Consider the following 27,916-nt stretch of genomic DNA (forward strand, 5'->3'; position numbering starts at 1 on the left):
ATTGTTATTCCATACACATTCGAAACCCATTGTAAAGGTAAACCAATGCATTGATCTATACATATCTTTTTTTTAATCTTAAATGTAATTACTTACTTCATTACACTACTTCGTATAACTCGGTTTAAGAAAAGAAAAAGAAAATGAAACTAGAAATAAACTGTTTAACTTTAAGTCAGTACTTGCTACATACTGAGTAAGATCATACATTGGGGACACAATTGCTTTTCCTATCAAGTGTAACACAATTGGAAAGAATGTCATAAGTAACCCGACAAAAGCTCTTTCCAAAAACAAAACACAAACTTTACAAAATAGTTTTTAATATTAATCACCTAGAAAATCAACCCCATTACAAGCTATGAATTGTGTATTTAAACTAATGATAATTATTGACAAAATGTGGATAACCGTTTATTATTATGACATTGTAGTCTCAAGATTAAACTCTTAGCACTGTACACAACTCGCACCAAATTCTCACTCGCTCACAATCTTAAAACCACTAGCATAAATTTTCTTTCATATACAATACTCTTTTTCATAAAACTCTCAAAATGGGTGGATAATATCAAAAAAAGAATTACGCACACATTTCTTTAAAATCACCATAGAAAAACGTAGACTGGTTTGAACACAACCATAAGCTTGCATATATTCATTATTTCTGGCTTCAGTAATAAAGCACACACATGACCATCACCAACATCTCACTTTTTCTGTCACACTCTCGAAAACACACAATTTCTCACCGTTTCTCACAACTTCTCGCCCATGCTTTCTCACCAATTGATGAAGACAAAGAGTGTAAGGCATAAGGATGTGGAAGCATGTAATTCTGACACCACAAAGCGTCCAATATTTTTGGGCTGTTAAACAATTGTACTTTGTATCCTTACCAATCCTTCAAAATACCTTAAAGCAAGGTTTTCAGTTAACAAGCAGGGCCCAGTTTCACAGAGCTGCTTTAGCACAAAAAGTAGCTTAGCACAACAAAACTATGCTTACCAGAAAATGGTTACCAGCCAATCTACCACGTCACATGTACAATTTGTAACTGGTGTCCTGCTTATTTCTGCTTAGCAGACAATTGTTAAGCACTACTTTCCGCTTAAGCGACTCAATGAAACTGGGCCCAGATCTATAAACATTTGGCCAAAATTATTTAGAACAAATAAAACTAAGACTTCAAGTGAAAAGGATATGGAAACTTCAAAGCAAATGTACTCAAGAAAGAGACTTTTGTGTAATGAGGGACTAAATTACTTGAAGATCAGGGCAAAATTTCTTGCCTCTGCCTACCGCTGAATCCTGCGCTTATGATCACGATTCTCCACTTACGTGCAAGCGCCATATTTCTGTGCTAGCTGTCTTAAAGGCAGTGGACACTATTGGTAATTGTCAAAGACTAGTCTTCACAGTTGGTTTATCTCAACATATGCATAAAATAGCAAACCTGTGAAAATTTGAGCTCAATCAGTCATCGAACTTGCGAATTAATAATGAAAGAAAAAAATACCCTTTTCACACGAAGTTGTGTGCGTTTAGATGGTTGATTTTGAGATCTCAAGTTCTAAACTTGAGGTCTTGAAATCAAATTCGTGGAAAATTACTTTTTTCTTCAAAAACTATGGCACTTCAGAGGGAGCCATTTCTCACAATGTTTTATACCATCAACCTCTCCCCACTACTTGTAACCAAGAAAGGTTTTATGATAATAATTGTTTTGAGTAATTACCAATAGTGTCCACTGCCTTTAAAGCGTAGAATGCCTGGCAACGTGAAGTATGCACGAGCACAAGCAAAAATTCCCCGCTAACCTGTGAAATATGCTTGACGTAAGCGCAGAGTTCCTTGCAAGTGCTGATTCTTTGATTATGGTAAGCAGAGACATGAAATTGGGCCCTGGTTGGAAACATTTTATACACTGTTTTAACAGTATATTGTACAATTGGATTCCGTACCCACTCAGAGACACCAACATCAGACACACCAACCCTTATATCGTTGTGTCAGAGACAAAACATTGTATATCTCCTTAAAAAAAGCTCCAACGTTATGCGCGAGCTTGAAATTGCCATCACATCTGGCTTAAAATAGCCTGGATGAACACACAAAAACAAGTTTGCGCCGAGATACAACATTTTAGCAAGAAGAACTTTTTAGGTTTTTTCAAAAAACAAGATACAAAGTTTGTGCACTGACGTGATGATATGTATACTTGTGAAACTCTCGAGAAAACGTCTCAGTAATAATTTGAATTACATTGCAATATTGCAGTTTATACACAGGATTTCTTTCACACATTATCAAAAGGCACGGGATCACAAAGGACAAACATCAACAAAGCCAGTCACCCCCTCATAAGAAATGGTTTGTTTCTCGAACAGAGGAATAGGAATTCAGAAATTGGCTCTCCTCTGAAGAAGCTTATGAAATACGAGAACAAAAGTCTGAACAATATCAAGCAAATTATTGCTAGTCACAGGGCCCAACTTCATAAAACTGTTAAGCAGAAAATTCTGCTAAGCAAATTTCTTGGCTAAGCAAAAAATTACCAGGGTACCAGTCGCAGCAATGGTCAATGTATGGTGTTCTGGCTGGCAACATATTTTTGTTAAGAAAATTGTTGTTGTGCTAAGCAAGTGTTTTATGCTTACAGGCTTTATGAAATTGGACCCTGGCCAGATACTCAGCGCACACGCACAACAGTATAATGTTTTAATGCCAGCTGTCATCGTCTTCAATCCACAATAAACTGTTCTGGTGCAAATTCACATTTTCCTCTTCCTCACAGCGTTATAGAATTAATTTTTACTGAGGGGGGTAAAAAAAGCTTGACCTTATCGGGCTTGCAGTAAATTTGTCGAACCAGTCTCTCTAGTGCATCAACATATTTCACAAAATGTTACGTCACTTGAATCTTGTGCACAATTTTCACGTTTCATACTTTTTCGGTTCTTTACTTTTTCAAATCTGTTTCAAACTAGCTAGGCACCCAAACAAATTCCGTTTTAGCAGTATTTAGGACTAAATTCATTGGCAGAGCAAATCTTTGAAGTCAAGCAGACTTTCCACATAAAAACAGGGCCCAATTTCATGGCTCTGCTTACCGCCAAATTCTGCTCTTATTGATCACCATTTTCCGCTTGCACGGCAACCGCCGAATTTCTGCGCTAGCAGCGTAAGCAGAAAGTGCTTAGTAACGTGAAGCACGCACAAACACAAGTGAAAATTCCCTGCTAACCCGTGAAACACGCTTGCCGTACGCACAGAATTCCCTGCTTCTGCAAGCGCTGATTCTTCGCTTATGGTAAGCAGACCCATAAAAGTGGGTCAAGGTCCGTTATTGAATGACACCTCTGAATTTTGCCTAATGAAAGAAGCCATTGAAAAAAAACTTGAAATTCTTAATCGCACAACAATAGCAGTCTCACAGGGTTTTAACCAAGGAATTCATCAAAATTGCTACTAGAGATTTGAAACACAAGGTTTTATAAATTCCATCATTAAATGTCATGAAACATATACATTATATTTCTTTCTATTCAGTCCTCACTCGGTACCGCTTGTAGTACCATTTTACATATCGGTCACAAAAGGGCACAAGATTGGAAAAAATCCTGCCCTTAACTCTCACAATTTGTTTATTTTACACTCACAGAAACCATAGTATCAATTCCTCACTCAGTACCATTTTAAGTACCGCTTTACGTATCGGTCCAAAAAGAAAACTTTGTTTATTTTGGACTCACAGTAACCATAGTAACACTTACTCACTCAGTACGCTTTTGCAGATCAGTCCATTTTGCATATCGGTCACAAAAGAGCACTAGATGAAATTTTTGTTTTGTCCCAAACTCTCAAATTTTGTTTATTTTGGACACACAGAAACCATGGAACAATTCCTCACTCAGTACCATTTTAAGTACCGCTTTACGTATCGGTCCAAAAAGAAAACTTTGTTTATTTTGGACTCACAGTAACCATAGTAACACTTCCTCACTCAGTACGCTTTTGCAGATCAGTCACAAAAGCGCACAAGATGAGAAAAAAATCTTGCCCCTAACTCTCACATTTTGTTTATTTGGACTCACAGTAACCATAGTAACAGTTCATCCTCACTCAGTTTATACTACACCTCCCGCTCACTCATTCACACTCAGCTCACTCTTGATCATACAGCTTTGACTGTATGGCCATTTGGTTTTATTTTGCCGTCGCCATCAGTCCGTCGTCACAGCTTGGTCTGCTGGCAGGGCATGAGGTGATTATATCTCATGTTGTTTGTTTGTTTGCGAAGCCACCACTGTGTGTAAACAATCACATTGCTGGTGGTGGCGTGAACTGCAATCAAAGCACACACAAATGAATACTTGATTATACAACTTAAAATTAGGGTCAGAGATAGGTTAAAACTCCACAAAATGAATGACTATAAAAACTAACTTGGTTTGGACAAAATTTTGCATAAGAATTCCTCATCTATATGGGATTTGAGGCATTTTGCGGTAAGGTATTAATATTTATCTTCCGGTACGCGCTAATCCACCAACCAGATGCTCGAACTGGAGGGTGGTACAGAAACCTATATACTACTTCTAGTGTTTTGATTGCACAGTGCGTTTATTGTAAGTGTCAATGCGTCATGCTCCGTATACGGACTTTGTGGGTGTGCATGCTGTTCGTCGTGAAATAACGTTCTGAAATTTTAAACTGCGCATTTCATGTGAGACTGGAAGATATAAGTGTTATCACATGCGCGCTCGTTGAATACGAACAAATATAGCGCGTCTGCGTCCCATATCCAACTCACGTTTGTGTGATTACTTATATCTGATTTGCGGTAACACAATGTGTGTATCTACTTGCCAGGTAGATTATGTTCTCCTTTATATTCTACTACCTCGGAAAAAGCTCTTGGAGATGTCTCCCGAATTCTGAAAATCTACTCCGCAATGGTAGAATATAGCAAGACAAGTTCTCAGAAGAACAAAATCTACCTGGCAAGTAGATGTACACATGGTGTTACCGCAGACCAAATACACATTGATTCCTCACCAAGCAATGCCTCAAATCCTTATATATTTGGTTTGCGGTAACACCATGTGTGTACCTACTTGCCATTGTGTTACCGCAAACCAAATATACAGGGTGTCTCAAAAAAAAGGTAATCCTACTTTAAAGGGTTTTTATGGCCAGACTATTATGTTTACCAGCAGAAAGTATGGCATCATCTTGAAGCTGAAACCTTGTGCTTTCCAATGATACATTTGGTTACATTCCAGGGTCATGCATCAGCGAGCACCATTGTCTTGAAAATGTGGTGCAAAAATGCAGTTGGTTCACTTTTAAACCCTTGTCATTCTGGCCTTCAGACAGTGTGTAAACCTCAGGTTGTCACAATGGTTCAGCTAACGGCAGAACAGAGAATATTTGTGGTCAAGAAATGGTATGAAACCAGAACTTTTTGTAGGCTACACAGGATGCATTTGGAGAAGCATTCCCAGATCGAGAACCACCAGCAAAGAAACAATCTGGGCCAATGTGAGAAAGTATGAAGCACATCAGGAACCAGCCTCAATCGCAACAAAGGAAGTTCAGGAAGGCCAAGGACAGCGAGATTTCAGGAAAACATCGCTATCCTACGACAGCAACTGATTGACCACCCACGGGAGACAAGTGCAAGACGGAATGGTGTTGGACTGAGCCACACCACTTTTGATCGGATCACTCATCTGGACCTTCACTTCCATCTGTTCCACATCCTCACATCCGTCATGAACTTCTGCTTCCTGATCTTGCAAGAAGACATACTTTCTGTGAGTGGCTTCTTGAGCGGTGTGAGAGAGATCCCAGCAAACCTCTGGTTTAATACCTTTTCTTGACCACTCTGCTGTTATTAGCTGAACCATTTGTGACAACCCTAGGTTTACACTCTGTCTGAAGGCCAACATAATAGTCTGGCCATAAATACCCTTTACCCTTTAAAGTAGGATTACCTTTTTTTGAGACACCCTGTATATTGATACCTCACCATGCAATGCCTGAAATCCTGTATATGAGTGTACACTGAATTGGACAGGGCACTCATTTATCAATCAAAACAATTTTGCATTTAGTAATTCCTCAATAAGTCAAAGGGGAAATTAATAACAGAACAAATAGTAGCTTCAAACTTGCAGTGCTAAGCTAACACCCGTTTCAGACTGGCGAGACAGAGTAGCGCCAAACCAAATCGATCAGGAGTGACTCTAGGTCGACGAAAAAATTGTGGTTTCAGACAGGCGAACTTAAAACAACATTTACATTGGGTTCATCTCATAACAAGATCCATGTCTGAAACCAAGGCGCTCCAGAATCATTCCGATCGACTGCAAAAGTCAATCTTTCGACTTCTTGCGTGCCGAGTCGCTCCTAACTGTTTCAGACGTCGAACTTTTTATGTTTTAGAACTTTGTTCAGCACGACTCTGGAGCGCCGTCTAAAACGGGTGTAATATATTTTTTAATTTAATAGAGTTGCAGTACCTGCTGCTAAAAATATAGGATTCCAACTGCCTCTAGCTACCGCACAATCTCGGTAGTTTAGTTGGTATGACACTGCTCTAGAATTGCCAAGGTCATAGGTTCGAATCCCACCCGAGTAATATGCCTGTGATATTTTTTTTTTCCACAGAGCTCGGGAGAGTACTGAGTATACAGTGCTTACACACATCGGTGTATCTTGGTAAACCAAAATTTTAATTTGTACCAACCTGGGTTATTTTCATTGTTGCGGCTTTTCTGACCTCCCTGGTGGCCCACAGCGCAAGTTGCTTTGTTTTGCCGACCTTTGACCTTCGACCTTCCGTCAGGATTTCTTGAACTAAATGTCGATCCATGAGCTCAACCACGCCGTTTTTAAACGTAGAGCAAAGGTCACTGGGAAGAGAAATGGAATTGGAATGAGCATAATCAGCATCAAGACAGGATTTGCAGTTATGAAACTCGATTATTTGAAATTCCAAATTTCATGCCGGTAGCCATCCTCAACAGTCTGAATATCTCTATCCGAAGTAGTGTGAAGCTGCGATGTTTTACAGAAATTTTTCCTTAAAAAAGGCACTGGTCACACCTTTGGTATTTGTCAAAGACCGATATTCTCACTTGGTGTATCCCAACATATGCATAAAATAATAAATCGGAGAAAATCTGTAAAAAAAAATTGGACTCGATTGGTCATCAAAGTTGCAAGAGAATAATGAAAGAAAACGCGTCATTGTTGCACAAATTGATGTGCTTTCAGATGCCTAAAAAAGGCTTCAGGCCTGAAGTCTTTGAATATCTGAGTGAGAAATCACCACTTTCTACAAAACTACGTTACTTCAGAGGGAGCCGTTACTCTCATTGTTTCATACTATAAAGTGCTCCTCATTGCTCGTTACCAAGTAAGTTTTGTCTGCTACAAATTATTTTGAGTAATTACCAATAGTGTCCAGTGCCTTAAAAAAATACCATTATGATCACGGAGCACAGCCAGAGATCGAAAGTGTTTGATTTTTCCCCGAGGGTGGAAACCAGATGGTCTGGAAAACCCTTGTGGCACAGCAGAGAATGAGCGCACAGCTCAACTCACATATGGCCCTGGCTGGGTATCGAGAGGCGAGTGCTTTACGCATAAGCCAACCATGCCCACCATTTCCAAATATCTAACTATATCCTACCCGATCAAACCGGTGCACGCAGCCACATTGCCGTCTGTGTGATCCTCATCAGCGGCTATCTGTTCAATAAAGGCGATAATGAAAGACACGTGGGAAAACACCAAGTCAAGCTCAGCTGCAACAAAAAGAACAAAACAAAATTTTAAAATCTACTTGGAGTAAAAATCAGGTTATAATTATGGGTCTGTATAACAAATGAACAAGTAAATCATTCTAAGAAAACAACAAATAATCTTAAGTAGGATTTTGAAACTTTGCATGGTGGAAATACAATATGAAAAGGTTTGCGGTAGCACCATGTAATGACTATCTCTAATGAGTTGGGGTGGTTCTGAAAAGAACCATTGGTTTCAACTTGATGTTTCGATCAGTATGCTTTGATTGTATTCTTGAGAAGGCAGAAGACGATCAAAACATACTGATCAAAACGTCGAGTTGAAACGAACAGTTCCTTCCAGAACCACCCAAAGTCATTAGAGATAGTCATTACATGTTGTTACCACAATCCTTTCCATAACATATAATCTTGCTGATTTGTGTTGCCTTGGTACATCCTAAAGTATACTATAGGGCAGAGATGTACGATTGACGACACTTTTTGATCACACAAAAAAGTTTGTACTTGTACGCCAATGGTGCTTTCAGAATAAATAAAACAGATGATATAATATTTCTTCCCAAAGCTTCACAATAAAGTATTTGAAGAAATAGATTCACGCACTCAATATCGTTGAGCCAAACATGGTCCCCGAAAATTTGAATTCGTGCGAGATTTGCACAGTGGCACTTGTTCAAGAGAGAAAACTTATCAATAGGCTATAAAACATAGCAATACGAAAAGTGTGGCAAGTGTCATACTTACGACTGCTTTTGTTTTCATCGCTTTTCAAACCCTGCACGATGCCTGTGTACGCCTCCAAACACCCTTCTCTTAATTCGTTCAAACAGTCAACCATGTCATAATCACTCTGGATAAGATAAACAAAAATAATCATACTAATAATAAAAATAATCATAATAATATTCAGTTTTTATATAGCGCTTTATACACCATGTCTTAAAGCGCTTCCAACATTATTACCCCTGATCACTGGGCCTTTTCATTCCTCAAACCATCTCAGCACCCTGGGAAGTATACAGCCTGTGCCGCCAAATATGTAGCGCACTAAGCTAAACTAACCACAAGAACCATCTCTGACCTCACAGGTACCCACTTACCCCTGGGTCGAGGGAAGCAATTATAGTTAAGTGTCTTGCTCAGGGACACAAGTGTCACGACCGGGACTCGAACCCACACTCTGCTGAACAGAAACACCAGAGCTTGAGTTTGGTGCTCTTATCCGCTCGGCAACGACAACCCAAAAAAGGTACACATTCAAATAAAGATTAGCATATACTTTTCCCTCAATCTTTACTTTAAAGGGGTGGTACACATTTGGTAATCACTTCTTTTCTAGTATCATTTCACTTCAGAGAAATGTGGTTATGGACAAAGATATCAGATTGAAACCCCCAAAACTTTGTATCTGAGAAACAAAACTTTTTTTACAAACAATTCTCAAATTGTATATTCTAATTACAATTATTCTTCGTGCATGGACATAAAAACCGCTCCCAATTTTCAGCAACATCGCAAAAAATGTGAAATTTTTACATTTTAGTTTTGTCGAATACTTCTACATTAATATAGGATTAAAACATACTTTGCCTTAAACAGTAACGAGTTTAGAAACGGATTTCAATTGTGTTTTTGTTTTTAAGGTTAAACGTCCAAACACTACTTTAAAGTCTTAGGCAAAACAAGTTAAACGCTATATAAGACTTCGATAATATTATTATTATTATTATATAGCTACAGGGACAAAGGAAAGAACAAAATGGAAGCAAACAAATAGAATGTGAGCAGCCAAACATTTGACATGAATTTGCTTACCTTGTCCACTTGTGTTTGTGACGCTTGCTGCAGTGTTTCCAACACCAGGGGAAGGTACACCTTGAACTCTGGACCGATAGCTAGAGCGATGTCTCCGAACACCGAGAGAATCTGTGGCTTAACCGACCTGTGAACTTGGTCATTCTGCAAAACAAGAAAAATATAAAAAAAACTTTCAAAATTACCAGCCACATTATATCAGTACATTCCACATTATATCACCTGTGACTGGTATCCTTGGCCCAATTTCATAAAGCATGTAAGCACAAAAATTTGCTTAGCATGAAATTTCTTCCTTAATAAAAACAGGATTTCCAACCAAATTTTAACGTGATTTTCAGGATAAGCAAACAACAGCTGAATGCCAGTAACAAGCAGTATGCAACAAATTAAAATTTGGTTGGTAATCTTGTTTTTTATCGAGGAAGAAATTTCATGCTAAGCAAATTTTTGTGCTTACAGGCTTTCTGAAATTGGGCCCTGCTCATTTTCGACCTTAGCAGAGAATTTGTAAGTACTAATTTCACCATAAGCAGCTGGGCAACTCCAAGGTCAGTCGCATTACACTTTTCTGTGTCATTTCTTGATCTTGGTGCTAGTAGTTCTAAATTAGATATTTTTTTCCACTAAGTTTATCGACTGGTTTGAACTTGACACCCAAGGCTTTGAAGTGATAGTATTAGAAACGTTGTGGGCTTGGTACTCTGGATGTTATAACATCGTTAAAAGCGGTCAGTCGCATTATACAGAAAGGACATGGTATAAAATACACTAGTCACAATTCAAAAGTTTCCTCTAACTAAAAAACTTGCAAAAGTTTTACTACATGTAACACACAACTCTTATACATGAGTCTCCAACAGGATACTTATAAACAGTCAGCAACTTGAACTTTTAGGTATACATGGCAAAACCATGGTCAGTCGCATTACGGTCAGTCGCATTGCAGTTTTTCCAGTCAATTTAGTCAAGCCTACATAGAGCCCAAGCTAAGTTCTAATTTGGCAAAATTGGGTTCATTCCTTGGCAACAACTTAACTAAATTGATTTTATATGTAAGCTATAACTTCCAGGTGGAAAGATAGTTGTGACACAAATTTCATTTTTTTGGTGTCATGTCCATGTTTGCTTGGAATTGCCCAGCTCTATAAAAAATTGGGCCCATGTCTCAACTAGTGCCTTAAACATCTCTTAGGCGGACTTTGGCGCAATACAAGTTTACACTATTACATTACTAAATGCTTCAACAAGACCATGTGATCTCCTGTCAATTGAATGGAGAAGCTGAAGAATGGATATATTGATGATGATGTCGTATGCTACGCTGATCTCATTCTAAAGTCCGTAAGCAAGTTTATAGCTAGGTCCTCATCGCGGTGAAGGGCTTCAATTACACCATCAAGGTGAGAGAGTGGGCGAAGATGCAAGGTAGTCCCACTTGTGTAGACTTGTGTAGACTGCTGCGACATGGCCCTGCGTCCGTACGGAATTGGTTCAAGAGGCACCAATGGCCGCAGGAGAGGTGTGGATTTAATAAATAAACATTTATGCTTACCCTTAAGTTTGTGAGCAGATATTTCATGATTTCATCACAGATGGGCAGGATGGCGGTGTTCATGGCCCTGCAAATATCCCCTACGAGTCCCACGGCCACTACGCACACTTGATGCTCCACAAAGTTCTCCAGGCCCATGAACAAATGCACCTTGAAGGCCTCCAGATATTTGTAGAAATCCATTCCGAGAACTGAAAACAAGACGAGAGGGGGATGAAAATAAAATGTTTCCGCCGAATGTACATATAGGTTTTCTCGGTCAAATTCAGAAAATGAGCAGTCAATTTCATTTTCATGCGTTCGAGTTGAAGCTGTTTTGCCTCTCCAGTTGTTACTGCGTTTCAAAATCAGAATTCGGCCATTCAATTTCGTTTTAAGTCAATTCAAATTCCTTTAGCACTCAATTTAGCGTACCGTCATTCTTTTTCGTGGCACACACGCCTCAAGAAGCGTTGCGAATTTGAATGCTGCTTTGATGAATTGTTAAATTGAATGATTATTTTGTTAAATCGAATGACACAACATTACATTTGACTAATCATAAAACGAAATCGAATTACCCTTTTCAGTAGCATTCGATTTTGCCAAAATAGAATAGCTTGGTGGTTAAATTGGCTGCTCATTTGCCGAAATTGACCGAGAAAACCTATACTATTACCAAGTATCCAGTGAAATCATTTCACCAGGTGTCGTTTCATAATTTTGGTTTTTACCCATACACCGATGTGTGTTAGCACTGTATACTCGGTACTTTCCCGAGTCCTGTGAAAAAATATCACATGCATGTTACTCGGGTGGGATTCGAACCCACAACCCTTGCAATTCTAGAGCAGTGTCATACCAACTAGACTACAGAGGTTGCCCGGTAGCTAGAGGCAGTTCGAATCCTATGTTTTGGCAGCGGGTGTTATTATTCTTTATCCCTGATGCAAATTTAACATCTCTTATAGGTGTTGTTTCATTTGAAAGAAAAATACAATTTTGCATCATTCTCGACAATCGTTTGAGGTGTTTATAAACAAAATATATACAATCAAATACTACCTTCGATATTCACTTGTGTCGGATTTCCTGATTGCTACCAGCAGCTAACGGTTTTATGGTTTCTGACTGGCACCCCATACAAAGTTATTGACAAAATAGGGAGACCACCAACCTAGGGCAAAAAAGCTCATTTGGTAGAGCACCAGCCCATCAATCCGGAGTTTGTTGGTTCGAATCCTGCTTTAAGTCAATTTGTCTTTGTTCAACCCTAAATCTTTATAATGTGATCAACGTTGTATCTTGCACACTGCAAACATGTAACTTGGCACCTAAGCTGTTGTAAGTGCATCAGGATACTTTTGAAGATACAACATTTTTGCACCGACATAACAACATAAAGAATTATCAGGTCCAATACACAAGCTTCCTTAAAGGCACTGGACACATTTGGTAATTGTCAAAATCCAGTCTTCTCACTTGGTGCATCTCAACATATGCATAAAATAACAAACCTGTAAAAATTTGAACTAAATTCGTCGTTGAAGATAAGAGAGAATAATGGAAGAAAAAACACCCTTGTCGCACAAGTTGTGTGCTTTCAGATGCTTGAACTCCAGACCTCAGCTGTATTTTTTGTAATTTTTTTTCTTTTAACTTTGTACATTGAATCGATTTTGGCCTTCGAGCCATCTGTTTGAATTTCAATTTGTTGATAATAAATATACCAGAAATATACAATATTCCGAATAAGAGCTAACCAAACTTTGGCATATCTCTCTTCTGGACAGACTGTTTCCTACCATAAGGCATTCATCAGCAGAATGGCAAAAATAGAATACAAGTACCATCTTAATGTATTTCTAATCAAGTACTCGTTCAAGTCACTGAAGCAAGCCACACCTCTCCGATGCCTGCACTTGTAGACGATGTCGCTTCTCTTATTTAGTGTACCTAGATCTGGCCTACATATGATAAATGTACTTCTCTGCTACCCACAAATTGCATAGAAATATACCAGAAATATACCAGAAATATACCAGAAATGTATATGTATATTAAGTTTGTTCACCTTCTACAAGAGTTCCAACGGCTAACAACGCATCTTCTTGTACACCACCAGCCCTCATGTTACTGGACTTAAACATCTGGAGCAGGGACGTCATCACTTGGTCTGATATAATCAAGGCATCTTCCCGCTTCATCTTTCTTAAGACACTCTGGGGTGAGATAAGAAACAGTAAGAATGAGTCATCGTTGATGTTTGTTTGTTTGTTTGTTTGTTTGTTTGTTTGTTTGTTTGTCCGTAGTTTGTTTGTTTTTGTTTTTGTGGGGTTTGTTTTTTGCTTTTGTAGTGTCTTGTTTGGTTTTTACCAACGGATAATTACTTGTTTTTGCTGAACTTCACATATTTAAAACAAATTACTTAATTTGATTTTATTACACTTCTGCACTTGCACAATACTATAAAAAGAAAAATACAGGGTAGAATAAAAGATACAAAAACATAGTATGTATAATAAAAGGCTTGGGTATCATCCATCAGAACCCTGGCTGGTAGAGCAGAAAGCTTAAGGTCACAAGTGTCAAATCCAGGACTCGAACCCACACGCTGCTGATCAGAAACACCAGAGCTTGAATACGTTGCTCTTAACCGCTCGGCCGTGACACGCCACAAATATAAGCCCACACACTTGCTTACCTGTAATGTAGCGCATAGCAATGACTGCAGATCATTGTACTGCATACGATCTGACGCAGACTGGATTTGGGCCTGAGGGAAAAAAAGAAAACTCTAGTTAAACTATGATCATCTATTGTGGTGTATTTTCAAATACCAACCCAAAGTGGTGTAACACCTATTGTTAAAAAATGAATCCCTTGTTGGAGTTTTCAAAAGCAACCGGGAAGAAGCAAAAAGCTTGCATGTATAACATAGACCTTTTTGGGCCTGAGGGAAAAAAAGAAAACTCTAGTTAAACTATGATCATCTATTGTGGTGTATTTTCAAATACCAACCCAAAGTGGTTAAACACCTACTGTTAAAAAATGAATTCCCTTGTTTGAGTTTTCAAAAGCAACTGGGAAGAAGCAAAAAGCTTGCATGTACAACGTAGACCTTTTCTCAAATACCATTGCGCATGCGCCGACTGTTGAATGAGGTGCATGGTGGGATAGATATGGATCAAATTTGATCACCAGCTAGACCACAATGCACCTAATTCCACGCTTTACGCGCACGCCTCAGTATTTGCGAAAAGGTCTATGTTCAATTGCCATTAATAACAAGCTGGATACACCTGTAGGACAGCACTTCAATCTTCCTAATCACTCCATTTCTGACATGATTTTACAGGGCATAGAGGCACTAGGCAACCACAGAGAGATTGTTCGTTTGAGTAGGGAGAAACTGTGGATAAGGCGTCAACCAGACCATTCAACCCCATGGTTCTGAACATCCAAGAAGCAAACGACTGATAACCCTTTGTCCTTCCTTGCCTTCTCCTTTACCCTCCTTTAGCCTTCAAGAAAAACTCTGCAAGGGTCGAAACGTCAGGCCATCAACTATTTAATGCATGTTGAATTACCATAAGAATATCGCTAAAGATAACGTGCTTACCTCCATTTGTAAAATGATGCTTATTCTCTCCATGATGACTGAGGTGGTCTTCTGAACAGTTGTGTAACAATCCTAGAAAAAAATCATAATATTTAATAGATGTTTGTTTTGCGTAGAGGATAAAGAAAACAATTTGCTCAGTGGTTCCATCACTTCTTTTACAATGCATTTGCTTCAACACCTTGAAAGGGATGGCCCATATGACCAAAAGTGTACTGGGTTTCGTTTACATAATATCGAATAATATCGAAGTCTTGTATAGCGCACGTATCTACCAAACAAGGTACTGAAGGCGCTGAATATATACAAACTTTCAGAAAGATAGGTTATTGCAGTGATGGATTCTGAGACCCAATTATGTAGCACTTATAAGGGTTTACAAGGTGCTGTGGCGCATTAAGCAGCCACAACCAGGAACACCGGGGCGAACCCCTTCTCTTTTTTGATAAGTGCACTGGGTTCTTTTACATGCATTGCACAACACATGGGACCAACGGCTTTACGTCCCATCCCAAGGACGAAGCAATGGTTATGTGTCTTGCTTAAGGACACAAGTGTCACGGCTGGGGATTCGAACCCACACTCTGCTGATCAGAAACACCAGAGTTTGAATCCGTTGCTCTTGACCGCTCGGCCACGACACTTCCACATGTATTACACAACACACGGGAGGAATGGGTTCCACAAACCTGTGCACTGTTCTTCATTAACTCCATCAAGGCTTCATATGCAGCATTTCTCAGGTTTGCTTGATGTGCATCCGTTCTGATGGGTGGAAAATAGAATAAATAAGGGAATAAAAAAGTGGCGACGAGCTCTTAAACGGTCGTTTAAAACCGGTAAGGTCGTGGCGGTGCGATAAAGGCCCAAGCCGAAGGCGAGGGCTTTTATCGCACGGCCACAACCTTGTGAAACTCCCATTGCAGTAAAGCAGTTTTTGAGAAAGAGGTAATTTCTCGCTCAAATATTAACAGACTTCAGCTGAAGCCTTTCTTTAGTCTGAGAGCTCACAAATTTGTGCAACAATGGTGGTTTTTCTTTCTCTATTCTCTTGCAACTTCGATGGCCAATTGAGTATAAATTTTCACAGAATTGTTATTTTATGCATATGTTGGGATACACCAAGTGAGAATACTAGTCTTTTCAAATTCTTCCAGTGCCTTTAAAGAAAAAAGAGGTTTGCCTTATTTACCTATCCGTGGTCTTCAGAAGTTTATCGACGATGACCTCAAAGTTTCCCGACAGGCAGTAGGTCTCAGGCTCCTCACCGTCGGCCAAGACAGCAATGGCCGTCTCATAAGCTGCTTCAGCCAGACTGGAAAAAGCCTGTCAACCAAAGAAACAAATGTTGTTATTATCATTATATATTTCTAACTAGCGAACATATCTACCAACAAGGTACTCAAGGCGCTATAGTATATACATTTTCAACAGAAAGAGTGGTTATTAAAAGTTAAGAATTCTGTTTACCCAACTATGTAGCAACTGATATGGGTTTACAAGGTGCTACGGCGCATTTAGCAGCAACAGCCAGGAACACCGGGGCGAACCCCTTCTCTTTTTGATAAGTGCACTATGTTCTTTTACATGCGTTACACAACACATGGGACCAACAGCTTTACGTCCCATCCAAAGGACAAAGCAATGGTCAAGTGTCACGGCTGGGGATTCGAACCCACACTCTGCTGATCAGGAACACCACCGTTTGAATTCGGTGCTCTTAACCTCTCGACCATGACACTTAACCAGACCAATGTGAATTGAATCACTGTAGCTCGCAAGACTGAGGAAACCTGTGAACAAAAAGGGTGCTTGCTATGTGGACCAAAAACACAGGGGTTATTCCCTGCTCTAATTGTGTATTGTGGCCAAGCGGTTTCTAATCAGCAGCCACAACCAGAAACATCAGGACTAACCAATGGTCCAGTCGTTAGACTGCAGGACTTGCAATCCCCCAGCTAACCACTGATTTCACAATGACTAGAATAAATATTGTCGTCTAGTTACTGAATCCCAATGTCTTGATTTGTTCATTTCATAATCAAATACACCAAACCAATGTTTGTATGAGAGAGGTTTGGCTGTTGCCAGCTTGGTGTTTATATCCCTCTGTGGGAGTTTGCCAAGTTCCCTTGATGGGAAGATCATTCAAACAAACAACAAACAAACAAACCCCCCTTCTCTTTGCGCCAAATGTAACTGGGTTCTTTAACATACAAAACACAATACATGAGAACTATGGCTTCATGTCCCATCCAAAAGACGAATCAATAATAGTTAAGTGTCTTGCTTAAGAACACAAGTGTCATGATCGGGACTTGAACCCATATCTATTCAGAAACACCAAAACTTGATCCAGTGTGATTGACAGCCTCACCACAACACTGGCGCAACAAAATGTCAACTACTCACCCAGCAAATGTTAGCGGCAACTCTCGGCTCGGCATCTAAGCTCTCCACCAGGGCGATCAGCAAAGGTGGGAAGTTCTGGTCATTCAGAACGGCCTCCGGAAGAAGCTCGCAGATACGGCCTAACGTCCACGCCACAGTGTCTCGCACAACAACACTCTCGTCGGACAGACGAGCGATGAGCTTCTCTGCTGCGTCAGTTACCAATGGCTTCAGTTGTTCAGGATCTGGACCCTCTAGGATAGACCCTGTAATTGGACGGAAAGAACAATTTGTATAAATCAACAAATCTTGTACGATACATGTCTAGTGCATAGGGAATGTAGCAATTGGCAAGGAGCATGAGTTGGGCCGAGTGGTTAAAGCCATTATACACTTTCGGCACAGGAAAAAAAAAAAGTTCACAGATTTTTAAATAACTTACAGGGTTTACAGAAGGTAATGGTGAAAGACTTCTCTTGAAATATTATTCCATGAAATGCTTTACTTTTTGAGAAAACATCGAAACAATATCAATTCTCGTTTACGGATTTATTTTAAACACATGTCATGACACGGCGAAACGTGCGGAAACAAGGGTGGGTTTTCCCCCTTATTTTCTCCCGACTCCGATGAACGATTGAGCCTAAATTTTCACAGGTTTGTTATTTTTTATATCAATTGTGATACACGAAGTGTGGGCCTTTGGACAATACTGTTTACCGAAAGTGTCCAATGGCTTTAAGAGCACCGAACTCAAGCTCTCGTGTTTCTGTTCAGCAGAGTTTTGGTTCGAGTACCTGTGCGGGCAGAGGTGGTTCTTGTGTTTGATTTAGCTTAGTAGCACATAATTGTTGCACAGGCTCTATACTCCACTGGGAACTGAGATGGTTTAAGGAATAAATCAAATGGCCAAGTGACCCAGCGTGCTACTGATGGAAGTGCTTTGAAAAGCCCTACTGGTGTGAACAGCGCAATATAAAAAAATTATTATTATTATTATTAAATGACGTCAAGTGCATGCGGCCTACAACATATGTAATAGTTGTTTTACACATCTCTAGATGACAGTTTTTATACTTTTGTATAAACTCGGCAGCCCCTGTCCAACTTGTAATCATTGTGTGTACGTCTAAAGATTTTATTAAAGGCAAGGGACACTATTGGTAATTACTAAAATAATTATTAGCATAAAACCTTACTTGGTAACGAGTTATGGAGAGCTGTTGATAGTAAAAAACATTGTAAGAAACGGCTCCCTCTGAAGCAACGTATAGTTTTGAGAAAGAAGTAGTTTTCCATGCATTTTATTTCAAGACCTCAGAATTAGATTTTGAGGTCTCGAAATCAAGCATCTGAAAGCACACAACTTTGTGTGACACAGTGTTTTTTCTTTCATTATTATCTCGCAACTTCATTCAATGACCAATTGAGCTCAAATTTTCAAAGGTTTGTTATTTTATGCATATGTTGAGAAGACTGGTCTTTGACAACTACCAATAGTGTCCAGTTGTCTTTAAAATAAATAAATAAATAAATGAATAATTACCAAAGCTCATCACAGCGGCGTCCCTCTTTTTCCAGTCGTTGTTCTCAAAGTTGTCGTTGATGAAGGGAACAATGTGCTTCATGATATCGTTCTCGCAGCAGTTGGCAAGGAGCATGAGACAGACACCGGCAGCTTTGCATGGGTTCCATTCGTCATCGTCGTCACCCTCATCCTTCGATGAAATCAGCAAACAAAATTGTTAAAATTGCAGTATTTTTACTCTTTGTATATGCATCTGCAATTCGGCTTTTTGGTTGTCATGTTTGCATATTAGACAAAGGAAAAAAAAATAATAAAAAACTAAATCACATAGCAAGTAATATTTTAAGGGAAGCTTTCTACTATCATCATTTTCAAACTGTGTTAGTTTAGTGTGAATCTGTGGAAATCGTGTTTTGAGTCCTACAAAAAGTACCCAGGCCCTTTAAGTTGGATTCTCTGAGAGTCCTTGGCTTCGAAAACAGAATAAATCAATGAAATGAAACAAAATCTCGTACCTGGTTCGTGAGTTTAAGTGTAAGCATTGGCACCAGGTACTCCAGCGCACCCTTGGCGTAAAACTTGCTTGTGTGCTCCGGAACACGTCCTTGCTCTTGTGCCTGTAGCAGATATAATAATTTATTATTATTAGTATTATTATTTATTCGGCATTCACACAAGACAATCAAACAATACAGAGCAAGACAATAATGAAAATAAACACAAGAACATACAATAGAGCCAGTAACACATGCTTAATACAATCACAGATGAAAGAAATATATAAAGATATACACATCTTAAATTGATATACAAAACCAGAATTTCCTGTGAACAAGATGTGGCAGGCAATACCCCTCCCCCTCCAACGTACGGTTTGTACGCTTGTAATTGCAAGTGGCCCTCTTAAGAAGGCCCTAGGGCCCTGCCCGCACTCTCGGTCCTACTTAAATACAGGACTGATTTGGTCACGCAGGCTCGTGGGGGACTGTGCTCTGCTGGCCCCCACGGGTCCTCTCCTCGGAAGGCCTCTGACTCCGACTGCCTCTGTCTGTTGAGTACCAAGTTAAATAACCTTATGGGATGACATTTCGTGAAACTCACCTCAGATGCCTCGATAGCAAGATCCATCTCCTCGTCACAAACGTTGGACCAGAACTCAATTCCTTGCAGCGCTATCTCATCGATGTCACTCCGGATTGCCTCAACGGAAATCTACCGATCGATAACATTCAAATTTAAACAAACTAAATCATTCTATTGCAGATTTTCACAATGAATTTCCTCAACACAATCATAATATTTGGTCCTCATAAAAAAGTATATTGGAAAATTGTTTTGTGTACAATAGCTACATGTTCATAACACATCATTATGGCCAAGTCTTTAATTGGCTTTTCAGGCTATTAAACAACTTTGCTGATTATTATGAGGGCCCAAAAAATAGAAATAAGACTTAAGTAGGCAAAATATCTCGCCTCGTAATACAAGTAATCATGACGATATAATAAACCATGAGCAGGTTTTTTGGGCGTGGGGCAGGGTTGTGTAATTGGAATGAGTTTTTGTTTTATTTTAAGTTTTCAAATCCTACTCATATACATGGTGTTACTGCAAACCTTACTAGATTGTATCTCCACCATGCAAAGTTTCAAATCCTACTCATGTACATGGTGTTACTGCAAACCTTACTAGATTGTATCTCCACCATACAACGTTTCAAATCCTACTCATGTACATGGTGTTACTGCAAACCTTACTAGATGATATCTCCACCATGCAAACTTTCAAGTCCTACCCATGTAAAAAAAATTCTAGTGTTGCAATCAAAAGTTTATCAATTAGTTAGTTAAAAACGGAAAACATTTCCTAAGAACTTACGGCAAAGAGAGCAGGTCCCATGTACGATTCCATGAACTGATAGTAGAGTGACATGATCTTGACTAAACACTGTAGAGCTGCAACTCGTATGTGGACATCTTTACACTGTGTGGCTTCACAAACTACTTGCATGATAAAATGGCGCTCCGTCTGTCAGGGGAAAAAGGAAGAAAAAAAGGAGATTTTTAATCGGACAAAGTTTGTTACAGCGTTATAAAATCGACCATTAGTAATAATAATAATAACAGAACATTTATAGTGCAACATGTCTGCAAATAATAACTGTATTTATAGCGCCTTTTGCCAAAGGGTACAAAGCGCCAGGTATTATTACTGCAAGGAGTGGGGCGAATTTTTGAGATATAAGACCTAATCCTTAAGCACCATGTAAAGGTTTACAAGGTGCTGTGGCCCAATATGCTGCCAATCCAGCCAGGAACACCGGGGCGAACCCCTTCTCTTTTCGATAAGTGCACTGGGTTCTTTTACATGCGTTTACACAACACATGGGACCAACGGCTTTACGTCCCATCCGAAGGACGAAGCAATGGTTCTGTGTCTTGCTTAAGGACACAAGTGTCACGGCTGGGGAATGAAACCCACAACTCTGCTTATCAGAAACACCAGGTTTGAATTTGGTGCTCTTAACCGCTCGGTTTCCTCAATATTTTGTATTACTGTTTATTTTTAAAGTGTTTTTAAAGATAATATGGTCTCCAACAGGAAGCCAGTGAAATGCTCACTTAAAAAAAAAAAAAGGGACTAAGTAATAATTACACAGGACGGCTTACCTCTTTTTCAAAGTTTGCTTTTGTGAATTCAAGTGAATTGAGCAAAGCGGTTGTTGCAGCTAACTTAACCCCATTGCTAAATTGACACAAGAAAAACAAAAAGAAAAGCATGAAAATTGAAAACAATATTATAATAGTTTGTTCCCCTTTAAACATGATAAGTTTTGACTCGTATCCTTTTGAGAAAACCCTCTAGCACAATGGTCAAGTGGTTAGACTGAAGGACTTGCAATCACAAGGTTGTGGGATCAAATCGCTGTTACCAATGATTCCACAATGACTAGAATAAATAGTGTCGTCTAGTGATTTGTGTTATTCATAATCACAGACCTTCAACCAATGTTTGTATGAGAGAGATTGGCTGTTGCTAGCTTGGTGTTTATATCCCTTTGTGGGAGCTTGCCGAGTTCCCTTGATGGGAAGATCATTCAAACTAACAAACAAACAATTTGATTATTTTCCTATCCCCATATCTCTGTTCCGTCCCTACTTTAGAATTGTCACAACAGAAGTTGGGACCAGTCCCAACTGTAGCAAGCAAGTCAGGAAAAACTTGAGAGGATAAAACATCATTATGAGAAGATACAACATCTTACCTTTCTTCTTCTACTCTCATTCCCTGTACAATGGCTGTAAGGATCTCATTACACTGCGCCTCCAAGTGTTCAGGCTCCTATTGATGCATTGAAAAGGAAAAATAGAAACTGCATTTAAACCTTCCCAACAAAACGAGTCCCGACCCCTCAGACTTGGGTCATTTTTTAACTACTACCTGGGCGGACGGTATAGAAAATTGGCTAGGACTACTACTTTAGCTTGTAGGATCTTTATTAACTACACTACTGCGGAGAGAGTTCTTAAATTGGTCTCAACGTTTTGACGAGCGTGCTCCTAGTCATCTTGTACCACATACCTCACTTTAATAAAAACGACTCCTGGCAGGTATCATCTAAAACCGAAACACCATCTTCATAACTGTTTTCATGAGTAAATTCAAACATCTTTTGCCTGCTGAAAATAAAACTGATTGTGTAAACGTACGATATCTTGGCAGATGTATCCGATGGCTTCCAGTGTCGATTCCTTGAGTGACTCTGTGCTGGTTGTCTTGGTGACGTTCAATACAAGATTCTTGATCAGATTGGGCCACTGTTGGGTTGGAATCTCTGAGCACGCGATGCAGGCAACACACTACATGGAGATTAAAAACACAAAACAAAACAACAGGATTTAAACTGGTTTCTTGTCCTGCCGTCGAAGTCACCAAACTCTTTCTAACTTAGGATTGATCTATTTGTTCGATTGAATGATCTTCCCATCAAGGGAACTTGGCAAACTCCCACAAAGGGATATAAACACTAAGCTGGCAACACCAAATCTCTCTCATACAAACATTGATTTATTGTCTATGATTATGAATTACACAAATCAAGAAACTTAAATTCACTAACTAGATGACAATATTTATTCTAGTGATTGTGTAATCAGCGGTTAGCTGGGGATTCGAACCCACAACCTTGTGATTGCAAGTCCTTCAGTCTAACCACTTGACCACAGTGACTGTATCTTAGAACTAAGGACAAGTAAACTTCTTAACCATAGACGTTAGAATGCAATGCACCCATCTTAAGTTAGGACGAGTTACTCGTTTCGTTATCAGGCTGTACTTCACATCAGAGGTAAGAGAAGGTTAACAAAGCTCCTTTCTTTTAAACTTTCATTTACTTTTTAAACATTTTTTTTTTTACATGAATCGCACTTCCATTCAGATTAAAAACTTTACAAGATTTGAAAACTTACCTGTGCGGCAGAACTTGGTCTCTGAGATTCTGTTCCTAGTGACTGCAAGACCTGCACAAAACAAATAGGGAAAACAAGTAATAATAATATCGTCTCATATAGCGCACATATCTACCAACAAGGTACTCAAGGCGCCGAGTATATACATTTGTACAGAAAGAGAGGTTATTGAAAGTTATGAATTTTGAGACCCAATTATTTAGCACCGTATAAGGGTTTACAAGGTGCTATGGCGCATTCAGCAGCCACTGCCAGGAACACCGGGGCGAACCCCTTCTCTTTGTGATAAGTGCACTGGGTTCTTTCACATGCGTTACACAACACACAGGACCAAAGCGAAGGATGAAGCAATGGTTATGTGTCTTGCTTAAGGACAGAAGTGTTACGACTGGGACTCGAACCCACACTCCGCTGATCAGAAACACCAGTTTGAAATCGATGCTTCTAACCGCTTGGTCATGACACCTCCACATGTAAGAAACTTTCCGAATATGACTCCTAAGTCTAAGACCCTTGTCTTTCTGTCCTGCAAAATAATTTTGTGCTATGGATTTACATGAAGGCCTAATAGACTTCATGTTACCCTCTGTTGCTTCTGGGCCCAATTTCATAGAGCTGCTTAGCACAAAAATTTGCTTAACATGAAATTTCTACTTCGATAAAAACAGAATTACCAATCAAATTTCCACATGATTTTCAGGATGAGCAAACAACAGCTGAATATCAATAACAAGCAATATGCAACAATTGGAAATTTTGTTGGTTATCCTATTTTTATCAAGGAAGAATTTTAATGCTTTGCAAATTTTTGTGCTTAGCAGCTCTATGAAAATGGGCCCTGGTCATTGCCTCTGTGCCCCTTGAACTGTTCCGAAATTTACTATTTCCTCAGAGAGGTGCCCTTTACCAAGAAAAAAAACGCCTTGCCATTTCAACAGCGAAGCATCAGGCATTTACATGTACAAGTGTGGCCTACTAATTGACTAAAAAAATGTTTAAGAAAAGGTTCAAATTGTATATGTACAGTAATGAAAACATAATCACTGTAGCTCGCAGAAATTATTTGATATAAGAAACCACTACTTTTGACCAGTCCCAAAATGCTAAATCAAAACACTTACCAAATCCTTGATGTTCTGACGTAAGCCTGGTTCAAGCTGTAGCCATCGCTCTTGGTATTGAAGTCGTGCTACTGGACACTTCGCCGTGAGTGCATTTTTGAGCTGAAGTCCAGCAGCCATGCGAGGTACCGGGTCATGTTGAGGGTTAGCCAAGACCTTGGCTAGTTCCAAAAGGTAGAGAGGCTGGAAGAGAGTACGGTGTCAAATTAATATCATATTTATGAAGTTTTATGAAGTCAGTTTGATTGGACTGTTTGCTCCTGAATTTGATCAACAATAAGAGCTAGTGATAAGAGAAATCTGAAAATTGATGCGAGAGATCTGAAAATTGATTTAAAAAAGATCAAAAAATGAAGGCTGGACAAAGATTCAGACCTAGGGCCGATTTCACTCGGATCAAAGCAATCAAAGTCATTGCACGATAAAGTTGTCAGTATTACCGTAGTGATTTGTATTGTGACACCACACTTTACTTAGCAGCTACAATTGATTTGCAGTTAAGAACAAGCTTGGTTCTTTGTGATTGTAAAAAAAAAGAAAATCTTGTCCAGTAAACATTTTGACAAACAAGCCCTGTGGTCTTGATTAGAGCACCGAGTCCATTCATTGGGAATAAAGTTAAAATATGTGAATGTTCATGAAAGTTGTCTGCGGTCCTGGACCCCACCCCTCCCCCTGTGTTAGACCTCCAAGTATAAGTTTACAAGTTTTCAGATTCTGTGCATCACCAGAAATACATTACCTTGTTTGGAAATTACCATGCTGCCTCCATCTTGGTCATGTTCCTCATATCGAATAACAATAATCAATGCTAATAATCATTTTGCAAATAGAAACCAGACTATTGTGTTCGTCCAGCCTCAGTGTGGTATCATTGTCACCAATGGGAGATATTCAAGATGGCTGCACCATGATAAAGGTCAATAGCGGGCATTATCAATTTCCATGTGAATCTAGGATCCACAATTGATTGCTCCAAAGTGCCAAATCCAGTTGCCATTTACTATGTTCAGAATCACTATTTTTGGTGGGAAAAAATGGCCACTTACAAAGTCTTTCTGAGCAGCCTGCTCCAAATATTGTTGCGCAACTTCCAATTCATGTGTTTCTGTAAAAAACAAAACAAGACAACACAATTAGTACACTATGAATTTGACTAAGTTATGGTGGCTAATAATGCCTGTTCAGATTGTATAAAAAGCAAGAAATGTTATTCAGGCATAATTAGCCCTAGCACCATAAATAGTTCCCATAAATAGTTCCCAACTAGCTATAGCAATACAGAAGCCCAAAATGGAGGTGTCCTAGACTGTCCTTTATAAGTCTGAGGGGAGAGCACTTGTATACCGGTAGTTTTTAGAAGTACATGTACTTTGTGAGCAGGAAGTAGGGCCAAAAAATGGAGTCAAGTGAATGGCACAAAGAGGCTAACTTAACATCCTACGTCTAGCTAAGGTGAGAAATTGAGGCAGAATCCAACACAACTTTTCATTCATTATGATCAAAAAGTTGCCTTTACCAACAATAAATAATAATAATAATAATTGTGGCTTCTTATATAGCGCACATGTCCGTCACTCAGTGACGCTCCTGGTGCTGTGACAGAAACAAAGTCAACCATGTACACAACCACTAGAGTATATCATCGATTCATAATGGCACAGAAATTTGAAAGAAAACTGGAGTAGACATCACAAGGACAATAAAACAAGCTAAATGTAGATGGACTGGATACACTGCCTGAAGAAATGACAAAGATTGATAACAAAAATAATGGATTGGCAACCAGGGACTGGGACAAGGAAAAGAGGTAGACAGAGAAGAAGAGGGAGAGATGACATCAGGGTAAATATGAAGAAACAACATAGACCAGAACTGCAAGAAATAGAAACTAATGACATTTATTACATGAGGGCTACTTCCTTCACTGGGTGAACACAGCCTGAATGATGATGATGGTGGATCATATAAGGCCAAGTAAAAAGAGAAACTTGTTTAGTGTTCCGCCCGCTTCCTTTTTAGAGGCTGCCTCCTTTTTTTCTTTTATTTTTATGAAAGGGAAAAAAGGGTTATTTTAAACGATCTCAGCTAAAACGATCTGTTTTATTTATGTATTGTGTGTTTGAGCAGTAGAAGAAAAAAAATGGATATTTTACATTTTAAAAAGAATGGCAGCCATCTTGAAATGAAAAATAAAAAGCCCCTCCTCCTTCCTTTTTTTGAGAAATCCGGACACTAAACATGTTTATTTTTTACTCGGCCTAGTGGCATGCCCAAAACAATAAACAAAATTAAAATTTGAGCTAGTGTAGGGCCTCTAAACTTAGACTTGTTTAATTAATGTAAAAAAAAGTAAAGAATATAAGTTATAACAGTTAACACAATCGACGTTGACACTGACAGGGACACACTCGTCCTGATGAGAAAAGGTTTTCTGTATCCTGCCATCACTGCGCTGTTTTAATCATTTTTACCAAAAGAAATATCTCATTTTAAAGTAAAACTAGATCTTAAATTTATTTCACAACAAACAAATAGTTTTTAAAAAGTGGTGGAACTGGCAGAATTAAAACAGACATTTTTCCTTACAATACAACATGGCTTTAAAGCGGCCCTGTTAATCTTGCTTGTTTTAATTGAGTAATTAAGTTGATGAAAGGTAACAAATAGTTATACAAATTAAATTAGTATTTATATTTAATTTCAAATTCAATTTAGTGAAGTTGTGAAATTGCCACCTGGCACAAGTTAGTTGGTTGGTTTGATTTTGCACTCTCACTGCCTACTACTCCACTTTCTAGGTTCCATACATTACACTGATTGATACACTGATTGAATGACCAAAGGTAAATTTCGTATGTAGCTGGATCTTTGTCTTTTGAGGTCATTTTGAAACCAAGTTCATTAAGCATTGAATGCCACACACACACACACAGTTGACATTGTCATTGACATTTCACATGTTCATTTTATGTCGTACACCACAGTGCTAGTCAGTACACAGAAACTCTCAAAAATCTTACCAGGAGATACTGTTTGCTGAAGAATAGTGACGAGATCCATTTTCGTTTCTTTACTAACTGAAAGTTAAATTGTAACAAACACTCTCAAATGTCTCAACTGTTGACGGTGCGGTGTTTTTGTTCACAGAAATCAGGATTCAATCTGTAAATTTATCCACGAAAAAGATCGTTCGTACAGCCCTTCCCCAACACATGTGTGTATAGCGCATGCACAGTTCATGCACAGTTAGTTCTTGCAACAACTGCCGGGAAATGTCCCTAAATTCTGAATCCAAAGGCGCCAGAAGGCTGGCTGCGATTGGTCAATTAACTGATTCAAGTGACCTAAAGAAAAGAGTATTTGATAAATATTTTAGTACAATTTCATTTAAAAATTAAATGAATATTTTATGAAAGGGAAAAATAAAACAAATTAAGTTTATTATTTGTCCATATAAATAAAATTTGTTGAACAAATAGCTTGTGCTTTACAGACGGTCCAAAAGTAATTGTCCAATGAGATTTCAGCAAATTTCGACCGTAGCTCGCCGTACAAACTGCTGCAAAACTGTAACTTCGAATAGAGCGAAAACTTTAAGTTTTTAAACCTA

At 38.9% G+C, this 27,916-nt stretch overlaps 1 protein-coding gene across 1 annotated transcript; it reads right to left on the reverse strand.

Annotated features, from left to right (window-relative positions):
* Window positions 1–27,549, reverse strand: LOC139939525 (importin subunit beta-1-like). Its single transcript, XM_071935522.1, has 23 exons — window positions 27,327–27,549; window positions 25,353–25,411; window positions 24,304–24,486; window positions 23,183–23,233; window positions 22,424–22,573; window positions 21,979–22,055; window positions 21,383–21,458; window positions 20,592–20,741; window positions 19,815–19,925; window positions 19,229–19,330; window positions 18,732–18,903; window positions 17,207–17,451; window positions 15,987–16,120; window positions 15,484–15,559; window positions 14,795–14,866; window positions 13,877–13,948; window positions 13,247–13,394; window positions 11,194–11,384; window positions 9,639–9,782; window positions 8,568–8,673; window positions 7,706–7,820; window positions 6,758–6,923; window positions 1–4,347 (listed from the first exon to the last, which is right to left on the reverse strand). Exons 1-23 carry the CDS (start codon window positions 27,364–27,366, stop codon window positions 4,324–4,326), a joined length of 2,664 nt encoding a protein of 887 aa, XP_071791623.1. The 5' UTR covers window positions 27,367–27,549; the 3' UTR covers window positions 1–4,323.
* Window positions 27,550–27,916: the final 367 nt, after the last annotated feature.

Source organism: Asterias amurensis, chromosome 7 (assembly GCF_032118995.1).
Source record: "Asterias amurensis chromosome 7, ASM3211899v1".
NCBI lineage: Eukaryota > Metazoa > Echinodermata > Asteroidea > Forcipulatida > Asteriidae > Asterias > Asterias amurensis.